Below are 14,924 nucleotides of genomic sequence, written 5' to 3'. Positions count from 1 at the left end.
TGATGCCAAACAAACCCTAAGTGATCAAATGCACTGTAAGGTTATGAATACATACAACGAGTTGATGATGCACAAGCGATTAATCATGATGACGGTATATGCTGATTTAAGGGATTAAGCATATTAATATTCCAATTAAGATAATAGTTGTAGGTTTGTGGCATCTTTTTGACTGTTTCTGGTTTTCTAGGTGACTAGGTGGACGCCGCACCAAATCATATTCCGAACGAATAATTCATCAATATTATCACTCTTTTAAGAATCCCTTAAAAAAAATCAATAAAAATCCATGCTATTTTGAAATAAGATAACTTATTTCATACAATTAATATTAGAGATAAATATCCAAGAGTAATAAAATCTGTACTCTTGATATTTTTTTCTTTCTCTTTCATACAAACTCGTATATTTATGGAAATTTCTTCACCACACATATTCTTAAAAACTTCCCATTTACAAAAAAAAAAAAAAAAAAAAAAAAAAAAAGCACTTTAGATTATGCCAAAAGCATATTCATTCACACGTTTAATTAGTGTGTGACTAATGTCACTAATGACTAACCCATACCCAAAATTGTAAAACCCCACCAAAATTATAAAATTAACAATTAGAAAAAACTAAAAAAAAAAAAAAAAATTACAAAAATTTTTAAAAAAAATTAGAAAAGAAAACCACCAGAAACTCATGAAGATTGAGCACCCATTTGTTGAGCCATAGCAGAAGAACTTAATTGAGAGCAACTAGATTGCAACTTGAGCAAAGAAGAACTAAACCCAAGCATTGAACTTCCCAAATCAAATTCCAACAAATTATTTTCCAATTGATGACCACCCAAAATCATTGAACTTCCATTTAGATCAATCCCGCCATCCAAAAACCCTAAACAAATAATCTCATCATTTATCTTCACCATTGAATTATGCCCATAAATCCTCCATTTCACCATCTCACTCTGTAAAATCAGATCAATTACTGGACTTACTTTGAACCCTTCAACACCAAAGCAAACCTCAAATCCTCCTTCAGGTGGGACTCTTAGTAGATTCGGGTTCAACGCCTCGGCTTCGGTTACGAAAGCTTGAACTAGTTCTTTGATAGATTATTGTTTCCATCTTCGAGTATGGTTCGACAGTACTAATTTTGATACTTGATAAGGTATCGTCGTCGAGTGGCAGTTTCTTGTTCTGAACTTTGATTGATTTGAGATTTATATTGTAAGATGAATCGCCTTCGTTGTCAATTACTGGAGTATAACTCATTGACTTAAACACCTCTCCTTCATCGTTCCCAGTTAGGATCATCCCATTGTTTTCGGACAAACAAAGGGAGAATTTCTTGGGGTACTCCATGATGTGAGAGATTTGAGAAACCGGGCCAATCCGGGTTTTTCCAAGCCCGAAAACACCCTTTGACCCGGTAGGCAGCCCGGATAAGATCTTCGAGGGTGCACATGACATCAGAAACGAATCAACGACCGAAACTTTGTCGTAAAATGAAATAATGCTATCGACGAGCTCACCCGTTGCGGAACCCCCCGAAGCGGGGTTCCGCAGCGGGAGAGAGCACGCTTGATTAGCAAATGGTGAAGTTGGGCAAGGGTTCGATGCGGCGGAGGTGCACTGAATTGATCGGCAGTTGATGGCGGTTGGTTGAGGGGAAGATGAACAGTCAACCCATAAAAGAGGGGAGTTGAGATCTACTACGAGTTCAGCGGGTTCGAGATGTGACCCGTGGTGGATTCGGGTCAAGTAGTGGTTTGTTGATTTGTGTTTGTTGAGAGGAAGGATGAGAGTTGAGGAGAGAGAAAGTGGGAGGAGTAGAGAGAAGATTAAGAGAGAGAAAGTGAAGGAAGCCATTGAAAGTTTGATGAGGAGAGAGAAAGTTGTTGAATAAGAAGAAGAAAAGAAGTGTGATTTGCGTTGGAGAGGCGCCGCGGAAAAGGAAGGTTAAGGTAGGAAAGATGAGAGATTTGGACCGTTGGATGAGGGAGGTGAAAAGGGTAAGGTGGATATAAGGATAAGTGTTGCGCTGTTTTTTTTTTTTTTTCTTTTTTCTTTCCCTTTTGTAAAAGAGAAAGGTTTTATTTTCTAAAAAAAAACAAAAACAAAGGTTTTATTAGGCCGAAATCTCTTACAAATCCTTAAGTTTGACTTAATAGATAAGATTCTTTAAAAGTGAGTTAAAGAGTATCCTAAAAAGCTAAGGTATCTTTAGTGGGGTTTGATAGGGTAAGATTTTGACACATTGATAGGGTAAGATGGATTGTGAATATGAATATAAAAGCGTTTTTAATAACGGTTAGTGTTTGAATCATGTCAAAATTACTCCCTTCATCCCTATTTGATTTCCCGAATAAAGCACATTTATCAATGCAACACTAACTCTGAATATTGTTATTTGCTTATTAGTAAAAAAAAATATAAAGACCTAACAAACTATGTTATGTCTTTCGATTAAAAATAAGTACTTCTTCTATTTGTTTTAGTTGACTTATTTCTATTATCACGTTTGCCAACCCATGTTTTTAACTACTATTACTCCCTCCTTTTTTTAATACTTGCTCTTTTTCTCCATGCGCGGAGTTTTAGGAGAAATTGAAGAAAGTAATGAAATAAGAAGTAGAATAAAAAAAATTATTGTAAAAGCAAAAGTATTAGAGAAAATTGGAGGAGTGAGAATGTAAAATTAATAAAATATGATTATATTGGGTCAAAAACAGAGGAAGTAATATCTCTAATTATCAACATTGTAAAATTATAAATGTGAATATTAATAAAATATACATTAATACGATTCAAATATGATCCCACATAATTATGTTTTATCGTATCAACAAAAACATAATGTTTTATCTATAAACCATAAAAACGAGTTAAAAATATGTTTTGTGAATAGTGTAAAAGTCAAACGATATCTACCGGAAAAAAGGGAGTAATATTTGTTTTTGGATAAGTGTTGCGGTGTCGCCGTGTTGCTGAGTAGGAAACTGAAAAAAAAAGGTGAATACGCGAGTACACGACGATGTTTGAATGCGGTTGGTGTACAAATACTGCGTACTGTACATTGAATTGTGTGTACAACGTGGTCATGATTTGACTTATTCAATGATATGTATTTCCGGTGGGAAGAGTGGATTGGTTGGGATAATTGGGCAGCTTATCGGATATGTGAGTGTGACACATATGTCTATGTAGTCAGAGATTTGTTAGAGTGCTTATCCTTTGAGAAAAGAAAAGGAGAAAATAAAGGATATTTGAGAGTACTTATCCAATTCATTCAATAACTTTTGGATAATTATATTATTATTCTTAATTATTTTGATAAATATTGGACAAAGATTGATAATTAGAAGTCTAGGAGGTCAAGCATAACTAAAAATCTTACTCTCTCTTTCTCTATTTTTTTTGCCCTTACACCGATAATTGGGTCAAATTTTAAAACTTTGACTATAAATATTCATTAATGTATAAGTAATAATCTAATTAAGTGAGGTCTTATTGGAGTCGCCTCAGGATATGTTTTATGAATATCAAGTTTTTATAATTTTTACGCACATAAAATTGGAGTTACATACTTCGTATGTTATAAGACTCGTCTTGAATACGGTGAAAAATCAAATGGGACAAAAAATAGGGACAGAGGGAGTAAGGGGTTGTTCACATTTACTGAACTAAACTAATAAACTGAATATTTTATGAGAGAACGAAATTAGGAGCTGAACTGAACTGAACTAATATTTTATGAGAGAAGGAAATTGGAAGCTGAGCTGAATTGAACTGATTGGAGCTGAAATGAACTGGTTGGAGCTAAACTGAACTGAAATTAAGCTGAAGTGAACAGGTCTTAAATGTGCACTATAAATATCTTAAATAAATAATCAATCAATCAATAACTATATACTTTCGTTAAAAAAAATAATCTATTTTTATATATTAAAAGTGTTCCTAAAATCGTTTATGTACCACATCATTCCCCTCTCATAACATTGTGCCACATCATCACTTAATGACACGTCATTACCAATTAACAAATCATTCCAACTATTATTAAAAAGCTTTTAATAGGTTTTAAACTCTAGACCTCTAGGAAACAAGATCTACTTCCTTACCATCTTAGCCAATAACAATTAATGTCATCTATACATATAGATATTACTATAAATAACATGCATCAATTAAAAAGGAAATACAAGATAAGCAGTTTAAAAAAAATAAGAGTAATAAAATCAACATTTCACATACAATAGAGTGTTAAAAATTATCTTTCTATACGAAGAAGAAGACGAGATATCCTCAATGTGTTGGGGGTTAAAGGGGTTGTTCACCATGAGAAGTATTTAGGGCTGCCAACAATTATCGGAAGGTCAAAAAAGATGGTGTTTTCATGCTTGAAGGATATGATATGGAAGAAAATGCAAGGATGGAAATAGAAGTTGCTTTCGCAATCCGGCAAGGAAGTTCTAATTAAATTGGTTGCGCAGGCTATTCTGACATATATGATGGGTTTGTTGAGATTCATGCTTTGCTGGCTCGATTTTGGTGGGGTGCTAATGGCACCACCCGGAAGTTACATTCGATTAGTTGGGAGAAACTTTTCCTTTCTAAAGCCCTTGGTGGCATGAGTTTCCGGGACTTGAAAATATTTAATCAGGCCTTGCTTGCCAAGCAAGGGTGGAGATTAATCACTAATGCCGATTCCCTTGTGCACCAGGTATTAAAAGCACGATATTTCAAGCATGGTGACTTTATTTCGGCTAGACGTGGACATGACCTAGGTTTTGTGTGGCGAAGTATATGGGGTGCAAAATCCCTTCTACCCGAGGGTCTAAAGTGGCGGGTTGGTAATGGTGAGAGTGTTAATGTCTGGGATGAAGCATGGCTGCCGGGTGATAGTGTGATTGTTGTCCCAACGCCAAATATAACAAGTCCAGCAGACCTCAAGGTTGCTGACTTGATTGATAAGAGTGTAGGGGAATGGAATTTGGAGGTGATTAACACTCACTTTACCCATGATGATGCAAACCTCATTCGTGGTATCCCATTGAGTAAGAGGTTACCTGTTGACATTAGATTGTGGTGGCCTACAAATGATGGTATCTACACTACGAAGTCGGGGTATTGGCTAGGTCGTTTGGGGCATGCACGAGGTTGGGAGATGCACTTTGGGGCTGACAGTGATGTTCTATGGAAGCTAGTGTGGAGTATGAAGGGACCCCCTAAATTATGCCACTTTCTTTGGCGTGCTTGCTCGGGGTCTTTGGCTACGTTGGGGAGGCTTTATGACAGGCATATAAGGATGAATGGAGAGTGTGAACTCTGCCATGGTGCTCATGAGACCATATGCCATGCCCTTTTGAGTGCCCAAATGTTAGCCAGATTTGGAGCCCTTCCCCTTTTCATAGCATTTTGGCGGATGCACCTATGACGTTGGAGAGCTGCTTCTTTGGATTAGTACCAGATTAAGCAGGGAGGAGCTAATGTTGTTTAGTGCTTTGGCGTGGGCAGCATGGTCGTACCGCAATTTTGTCGTTTTTAACAATCTCTGGAGATGCATTATAAGTGGTACTTTAGGCTACATGAAGCTGGTGATTGATTACAAGAAGTACAGTGCGGATGTGGGCAGTGTGCGTGCTGGTGGTCTTGCTTCTCGCAGCAGCTGGCAGGTACCTAATGTGGGTTGTGTGAAGGTGAATATTGATGCTGCTATGATTGTTGGAGTTGGCGTGGGGTTAGGGGTTGTGGTTCGTGATGCTGCTGAGCAAGTTGTTGATGTTGGTGTACAGAGACATGGTGGTGAGTTCTCGGTGAAGCTGACAGAAGCTATGGCTGCTAGGTAGGGAGTGTCTCTTGCGAAATCGATTGGTTTCAACATGGTTGAGCTGGAGGGAGATGCGAGTGTGGTGATCAATGCCATCAGACATCAGACGGGTGGAAGGTCCCCTTTTGATCTTGTTATTGAGGATATTAAGGATGTTGGTCGTAATTTTAATAGCTTTGTTGCTTGTCATGTTGTAGTGGTAATGTTGTTGCTCATCTCGCAGCGAGATTAGCTCCTATTAGTGGATCGGAGTATGTAATGTTTGACTCTTTCCCCCAAGGGATTATGGCCTTGAAGGAACTTGATTTGGTTTAATTAATATACCCCGATCCCGATTGCCTTTCAAAAATAAAATTATCTTTCTATACTCTTTATCAATTAGTAACATTATTTTCAACTTTTATGCATAACATACATAATCGATGATAATATATTTCATTTTGTCAAAAAAAGAAGATAATATATTTCATAAAGAAACAATTTAATAAAAGTGGTAACCCGGGGCAACGCCCGGGTCGCACACTAGTCTATACTATATACTAAAGTAATCACCAGAGTTATCCCTTAAGTACACATGTCACATTCACAACAAAAATTTTCCCGCCCAAATATTTTTTAGCTTTTTTTTTAAATTTCTTTTTTTCCCTTAAAAAATAACATGATAAAAAAAATTTAATGAAAAAAAACTTACAATAATTTATAAAATATTTTAAATAATGAATCTAACAAGAGAATTTTAAGGATAGACATGATATGAATTCAAATTCAAAAATAAAAAATGTTACATATAAGCCATTTCATTTAAACTAACTCCATTTTAATTGAATTTTATTCATTTATTTATTTATTTTTATTTTCAAGTCTTATTATTATAAATCCGTGCATTTGCACGGGGATAAAACTAGTTATATATTAAAAGACACACCAGCAATGACACGTGTCATCTCCTGGTGTGTTCTTATTATTTTTTTAAAATTTTTTTTTATGAAAACTGTGTAATTTTCTAATAATAAGGTTAAAAAGGATTAACAAAAATATAAATAGCCTTTTTTCTTTTTGAGGAAAAAAATATAAATAGCCTTAATGGTAGCGAAACAATTTTACCAATCCATTATAGTAGGAGTATTTTTTATTTTCTATTTCAACAATAATCTTTTCTACTTTCTATACTAGATTTAGCTTAAAATATTTATGATTATATTTCAAATAATATATTTCCTAATCTAGAAAATTTTAATTGACAAGAAAGAAATGAAAAATATTTACCAAAAAAAAAAAAAAAAATGTTCAACTTTACTACTATAATATTTTTTATAAACAAACTAATATGTGTATGTCCAATAATTTCTATGTAAAATTAAAAATACTCATTGAAGTTTAATCAGTAACTTTGGTAACTTAAAACAATGGATTGAATGATTAATGGTAATTAATCTTTCCATTTATCTATATATACTATACTAAAGTAATCCCCAAAAATATCCCTAGAATACACACGTCAGCATTTCATTAAAGAATTATCCACCCAAAAACTTTGTTTTTTTTAGGTTGGAGTAGTTTAATATAAAAAAATGAAGTTAGTTTTATAAGATAGAAGATAAGATAAAAATTATTATTGTTATCAACTAATTAAATAATTATACATCCTTCAAAAAAAAAATTATCAAACAAAATTAATTTTCCATGTTATGCATAAAGATAAATACATCCTTCAAAATAATTAGGAATGAAACGTGCCATTTCTTTGTTAAAAAATTATCCGCCAATTTTTTTTTGTTTTTTTGTAAGATACTTACAAAATATTTCTTACTATGCAATAATTGGTAATTATATTCCATTTATGTACATTCAGCAAAAATGTTAATCTTTTATTTAATACTCCGTACTATACAATTATCGATAGCTTGTGATGCAATCCACATTCCACTATGTATTTTTTATAGTCGTGCATTTAATAGGCGGACGCCCTAGGTTTTCTTTTTTTTTTTTTTTTTTTTTTTTTTTTTTTTTTAAATTTTGTAATTACTTGATTTCATCTTATTTTGCAATTATTCATAATTTTTTTTATTATTAAATATAATGTTAAACTAATATAAATTGTGAAAATTACCGTGCATAGCACGAAACCTAGCCTAGTAAATAATGGAGTACTTAAGTCTTTTTTTTTTTTTTGGATGACAGTTGGGATTTGAGGTTTAACTATACAAGTTTTATAACATTACTATATTTAATACTTAAACTACTTGAAAATAAATGTCTTATTTCACTACAAGAATGAAGCTGTATTCCGATGGACAAAATCCATCGGAAAAATTAAGAAAAACCGTCGGAAACAAAATTACCGATGGCAGCCATCGGTAATTGTCCGTTGGAAGCCCATACATTGGTAATCCAGCATTTACCGATGGACAAGCTATCGGAAAAAAAATTACCGATGGGGAAACACATCGTGGAAAATTATATTTGCCGATGGTTTATTCCATCGGTAATAATTTCCCATGGCTAAAGACCATCGGAGTTTTTTATTTTCCGATGGTTTTTTTGCCATCGGTTTTTTTAAATCACCGATGGTGATTAACCATCGGAATATTTTCAAAAATTACCGATGGCACTTTACCCAACGGAAAATCTGAAAATTTCCGATGGTGTTATCCATCGGTAAAAAATTTGTAATTATATATATACAAATATTTCTGATGGCTATAAGCCATCGGTAAAAAAAAAAAAAGGCCATCGGTAATTTTTTTTGGTTTTTTTTTAAAAAAATAAAAAAATAGGTACTATTGATTTTTGGCGATATTATCAAACCTGTTATGTACCATATTGAGAACCTGCATTTTAATGAAACCTGATCATGCATATAAAACTACAAAGTTGTACACCCAAAGAGTGCTTGGAAACATATATCTTAGTTGATGCATACACACTAAGTTCATAATACACTAAATATATAAAACAACCGAGTTCTTACTACCATACTAAGTCAAAAGGTCATGCTAATCTAAGTCAAAAGGTCAAGCTAATCTAGATACGAAACCCTATACACATGCTGCCCCTGAACTACCACCCGCATCTGGTTCATCATCGCGATGTTGCCTAGGAAATGGGGGGGGGGGGTATCAAAGTTGTGGGACCCATACTGCAAAATCTCTCTTCTAATTTCCTCAAGCAAAAACTCTTGTCTCTTCTCCATTTCTGCTCGTTCGGCGGCCAAAGCTTTCTCCACTTGTGCCTGAACCTGTGCCTGTACTCGTGCCTCCACCTCATTCTGCACTTGTGTCTGGAACTCGGCTTGGAATTGAGTTTGCATTGCTTGCACCCTCTCTTCAAATTGTGTCTGTAACTGAGACACAATGGACGGTGTGTATGATTGGGAAGCACCATGTCGTGCTGGAGTGCCATAGTACAAGTGATCACTCTGACCTAGTCCTTTCACATAACCCCTGTTTCGGCCCCCAGCTGCCTCAAAGTACGCCCGGTTGGGATCACAAGCCACACCCTGACTACTTGATTCATCCATTCTTTTCTTGAAACGTTCCTGCAATTAACATGTTTGCTTATATTAAAGGAACGAAATAACATGGTATACTAAACATCTAAGTTTTAAAAATTCATATAATTCACACTAGTTACAACTTTCTAACACTTCACATAACCATTATTTTGCATATTTAGGAGTTTTAAGGTTCAATGTACACGAAAATAGTTCAAAATGGGCATATTTTGGTACTTAGTTTCCTATAATCCACATACTAATGCAAATGCTTGAATAAACACTTGAAACATGTCTTAAACATGTTGTTACAACTTTCTAACACTTCACATAACCATTATTTTGCATATTTAGGAGTTTTAAGGTTCAATGTGCACGAAAATAGTTCAAAATGAGCATATTTTGGTACTTGCTTTCCTATAATCCACATACTCATGCAAATGCTTGAATAAACACTTGAATCATGTCTTACACATGTTGTTACAACTTTCTAACACTTCACATAACCATTATTTTGCATATTTAAGAGTTTTAAGGTTCAATGTGCACGGAAATAGTTCAAAATGGGCATATTTTGGTACTTGGTTTCCTATAATCCACATACTAATGCAAATGCTTGAATAAACACTTGAAAAATGTCTTAAACATGTTGTTACAACTTTCTAAAACTTCACATAACCATTATTTTGCATATTTAGGAGTTTTAAGGTTCAATGTGCACGGAAATAGTTCAAAATGGGCATATTTTGGTACTTGGTTTCCTATAATCCACATACTAATGCAAATGCTTGAATAAACACTTGAAACATGTCTTAAACGCTTTAATTAACAACTTTCTAACACTTCACATAAACCTTAATTCATAACATTTATGAGTTTTGAATTAAGGAATTTTAAATTACCGCAATCTCCAAAGCTTTCTTACTAGCGGGAACTGTTCCCTTTCCAGGAACTTCTTTGAAGTGAGTGCTCAAGAAAAGTTCTCCCGCATGTGGCAAGGCACCTCCTTTAGCCTTCGCCTATTAAACATAAAAAACAGTACCATAGTATTGAAATTTGAAATTTTTTGGATTTGTAATTATGTAATTAAATTAAGCTAAAATTGATTCTGTCCATACCATCTTCTTTGCATGTTGGGAAGCAGATATCGAACCTTGGAAGTGCGACGGTTCAATTTCATTAGACAGGGAACCGCCCCTCCTATTCTTCTTGTTCTGCTCTGATCTAGCCATGAATTCTTGATAGGTGTTGGGAACATCCATCATTGTCTTGTGTGCTTCATCATTCATCCATTTTGGCTTCTTACCGTTCATTCTTTTGGTCACTTGGTTGAACATGTCACGAAGGCGATAGCCAGCTTTGTGGTGGTATCCTTTTCTTACTTGGGCATCTATGGAATCATCCCATTCAAACTTTTTCTGCATTCACAACAACAAAGTAAGTAGGACATAGTTTAAAGACTAACTAAAAAACAAGAGTATCTACTACATCTTACGGTAAACAAGTTCCACCAATGTTCTTTAGTGGCATTGTCAACTGTTCCGTAGTTATGCCAACCATATAAAAAATAGCCCTTTATGCACTTCGAGATGGCCTTACTAACCGAACTGTCGTCGAACCTAGAAATAAACCCAAAATCAATAAGGGTATTGTCGTTAGGATTAATTAAATGCATACAAATTTAAATCATGGGTTTCTTACCACAAGCCGGTCGGGTGTAATCTCTTCTTTCTAGATGGCTGTGAGCATTCTCCTTGCTGAAACTGTGTCTGGCTCTGCGTTTCAGGGACTTGAGTGTTATTGCTGAATCCCAAATACGACTCGTCCTCATCCTGCATCTCGGAGTCTTGCATTTCACTATCTTCTAAGTGACGAGACTTATTCACCTTGGAACGAGACTCCTTGCCTTTACCTTTTTTCCCCCTTCCTGTCATGTTAACCTATAACGAAAACAAACACTACGCGTAGGTTAATTACATGTAACCAAAAAACACTTAAAATATTATGCAAATTAAAAATACATGTAACAAAAAATTAACCTCAAAATTACATGTATCTAAAAAACACTAAAAAAATATATGCAAATTCTTTATCGCATGTAATAGTCTCCATAAACTAATTAAAAAAATAACATGAACGTTTTCGGGACAGATTTAAAACACAATTTAGCCATTACTACTCAAAGATGCATGGTTCATGACATCACAAATATTACAACTTAGCTAATTAGAATCAGTACTAGGAGTCATTACAAACTACTACTGTGATTCATCACAACTATCATTACAATCATCGACATCATTACATTCATCATCATCAATGTCCTCATCATCAGTATTCGATAACCAAATGCAATCATCCTCGCCATCCTCACTATCACTTGAATCAAACTCTGCCTCATCATCGCTGGAGAATGAACCTTCATGAACCAAATCCTCATTGTCCGAATCATCATCTATTTCTTCAGTACCAACACCATAGTCCGGAATATCATTTGGTGCACATAATGTTGTGGTGGTGTCACTAGTTGTTTCTTGCAAAAATTCCATGTCCACGGGAGCATCAACAACTGATCTGGCCTTTGTCTTAATCACAGCCCACCACTGTGCTCGATCTCTCTTCAAACTCGGGTAGGGTGCAAAGTACACTTGACTAACCTGATAAGATAACACAAAAGGGTCGTACTTGGGGTATTTCTTGGTGTGGTTGACATCTATGATCTTGTATTCCTCATGTACCGTCATCCCCCTGACAGAATCCATCCACTTGCATTTAAACAAAATGGTCTTATATGATCTAGTAGGACCTGTGTAAACGAGTTCAATAATGTCCTCTAAGGTCCCAAAATACTGACCCCCTCCTGCATTTGAAACAGAAACACCGTAGTTCATTGTTGATTTGTATCTTCCGGTCATCTCTGTTTGAAAATTATAGCCGTTTACAAATATTTGCTTCCAAGTCCTTACTTGACTAAAAGGGCGCATTGACATTGCCTGCACGATATCATCTGCTGGCTTATCTCGAATTACCTAAGGAATACCCAAATAATTCCATAACGTGAGACAAGTTACTAGCACTTAATCTCTTTGGACAAGTAAAAAGCAAATATTACCTTATCACGAAACCAATTAGGAAACTCTTTCTCAAATCGTTGCCATACATCTTCTCTACGGAAATTAGGTTGTGTGTGAAGAATGTGATCCTCAAACTCCCTAATAAATTCAAACAAGCAGTAATTGATGGTTTGCTATATAATCTAACTCCGTTACATAACAAAGTTGGTACTTTAAAGTAGATAATTTTGGGGTTACCTTTCATACACATCTAGAATGCCACAGTTTGATAAGACATAAAGGTGTGCCCTTTCAAGTTCCTTAGAATCCAGATAACGCAATCGCCTAGAATTAGGAACACGACCACAATCAACCTTGAAGAGTTCAGGGACTTTGTTATTAGGTTCCATCTCAGTGTCGACCACGACATTTGCGTTTCTACTAAGATCCCTAGTTTTGGTATCAACACCATCTTGGAAATAATTAGAGCAAAAGTTTGCAATTTCCTCCGTAAGGTACGCGTTGCATATAGATCCTTCTACTCTAGCATTGTTACCAATTTTGCGTTTCAAATGATTCAAGAACCTAAAAACATAGTCATCCTAGTTAGATGTGTACTGTACTGACATTTTTCCAAAAAGTGAAATTGACAAAACGTAAGACACATTACCTCTCGAATGGATACATCCAACGATATTGAACTGGGCCGCCTACTCTTGCCTCGTATGGAAGGTGAATAGGCAAGTGCTCCATAGAGTTGAAGAAAGCAGGGGGGAAGATCTTTTCAAGTTTGCAAAGAATCTCAGCAATGTTGTTTTGTAGACGTTCCATGTCAGTATGTGTTATAGTGGAGCAACACAAATCTCGGAAGAATTGGCTAATTTCAGTAATAGATTTCCAAACATGGACAGGGAGCAACTCTTTCAAAGCTACCGGAAGCAATATTTCCATGAACACATGGCAGTCATGGCTTTTCAAGCCATGAAGTGTACATGCTTGCATATCGACACACCTACTCAAATTAGAAGCGTACCCATCAGGAAACCGTAACTCTCAAATCCATTCGCACAGGACCTTTTTCTGAGACTTGTCGAGGGCAAATGGTGCCTTCGGTTTGGTCTCTTTACCTCTTTCATCAGTTACAACATGAAGTCCAGGTCTCTTGCAGTATTTTGCAATGTCTCTTCGAGCACTGATCGTGTCACAAGTCTGCTTTTTAACATCCATCACCATATGAATGAGTTGATCAAAGAAGTTTTTTTCGATGTGCATTACATCTAGATTGTGACGTATAAGCAAGTGCTTCCAATACGGAAGCTCCCAAAGAGTGCTTTGCTTAAACCAACCTTTTTTGGCCTTTTTAAGCAATTTCAGAGCAGTAGGACCATCAGTTGCCTTTGCCAGGTCCTTAACACATTCCCATAATTCTAGCCCAGACATAATATGTGGTGGTGACCCCTTTTCAACTCTGTTCCTACAAAAAGCTATTTTGCTTTTTCGAAACGGGTGATCTAGATCAAGAAATTGTCGGTGACAATCAAACCACGAAACTTTGCCACCATGATCAAGCCAGAAAGCCTTGGATTTGTCTAAGCAGTACGGACATGCCTTCTTACCAGCAGTTGACCATCCAGATAGCATACCATATGCTGGAAAGTCGCTAATGGTCCAAAGTACGGCAGCCCGCATAGTGAAGTGTTGCTGCTTAGAAAGATCAAAGGTGTTTGCCCCAACATCCCACAATTGCTTAAGTTCTTCAATCAGTGGTTGCATATAGACATCCAAGTTGCCCTTTGGGTTTTTAGGACCGGGAACAAGCAGAGACAAAAACATGAATTGTCTTTTCATGCACATTGAAGGAGGCAAGTTATATGGTGTCAATATCACTGGCCAACAAGAATATTGTCCTCCAAACTTACCGTGAGGAGCAAATCCGTCGGTGCACAATCCAAGTCTCACATTTCTAGGTTCTGAGGCAAATTCTGGAAAGGTCTTGTCCAAGTGTTTCCAAGCATCACTATTAGAAGGATGAGCCATTGTGTTTGCAACTCTAGGATTAGTGGCGTGCCATGCCATTTACGCTGAAATGTTCTTTGTTGCAAACAACCTTTGCAACCTCGGTGTAATCGGGAAATAAATAAGCACTTTCAAGGGCACTAAACTTCCTTTTGAAGTCTTGCTATACATTTCGCTACCACACACTCTGCAGTTGGAAAAGTTCACATCATCCTTCCAAAACAACATGCAACCTTTTGGACATGCATGTATCTTCTCATGAGGAAGCTCTAACCCGTTAACTACTTTCTTAACCTCGTAGAATGTCTCTCCCATGTTGTTATTGTCAGGAATTGCTTCATTCATCAAAGAAGCAAATCCATCCACACACCTGTGAGGCAAATTGTACTCACACTTCAAACTTGTGATTCTAGATGCAATTTCTAGAACAGACATGGAACTCCCTTCATATAAAGGACACTCAGATTCCTCCAACAAATTAAGGAATTTCTTATTTGGCTCTTCCTCCTCAAAATGACTCTCTTCTCCACCACCCATGTTAGGTG

The 14,924-nt window shown here is 35.9% G+C and overlaps 1 protein-coding gene and 1 pseudogene across 1 annotated transcript; both read right to left on the bottom strand.

Moving 5' to 3' along the window:
* Positions 1 to 496: 496 nt before the first annotated feature.
* On the bottom strand, positions 497 to 2,047 carry LOC145632000 (putative aspartic proteinase GIP2; annotated as a pseudogene).
* Positions 2,048 to 11,568: 9,521 nt separating this feature from the next.
* On the bottom strand, positions 11,569 to 14,439 carry LOC145632692 (uncharacterized). Its single transcript, XM_081685038.1, has 5 exons — positions 13,433 to 14,439; positions 13,034 to 13,375; positions 12,622 to 12,948; positions 12,423 to 12,522; positions 11,569 to 12,339 (listed from the first exon to the last, which is right to left on the bottom strand). Exons 1-5 carry the CDS (start codon positions 14,437 to 14,439, stop codon positions 11,569 to 11,571), a joined length of 2,547 nt encoding a protein of 848 aa, XP_081541164.1.
* Between the last annotated feature and the right edge of the window lie 485 nt (positions 14,440 to 14,924).

Source organism: Chenopodium album, chromosome 5 (assembly GCF_948465745.1).
Source record: "Chenopodium album chromosome 5, dcCheAlbu1.1, whole genome shotgun sequence".
Lineage (NCBI taxonomy): Eukaryota > Viridiplantae > Streptophyta > Magnoliopsida > Caryophyllales > Amaranthaceae > Chenopodium > Chenopodium album.
This window is presented reverse-complemented; position numbering and strand designations above follow the sequence as displayed.

Bases quoted from the DNA above. Each gene is read 5' to 3' on its own strand.
- LOC145632692 (XM_081685038.1), bottom strand. From the start codon at position 14,439: ATGGCATGGCACGCCACTAATCCTAGAGTTGCAAACACAATGGCTCAT. The intron at 12,523-12,621 runs GTAACCCCAAAA...TGAATTTATTAG, and splicing joins ATTCTAGATGTGTATGAAAG to GGAGTTTGAGGATCACATTC. The intron at 12,340-12,422 runs GTAATATTTGCT...GGTATTCCTTAG, and splicing joins CTAATTGGTTTCGTGATAAG to GTAATTCGAGATAAGCCAGC.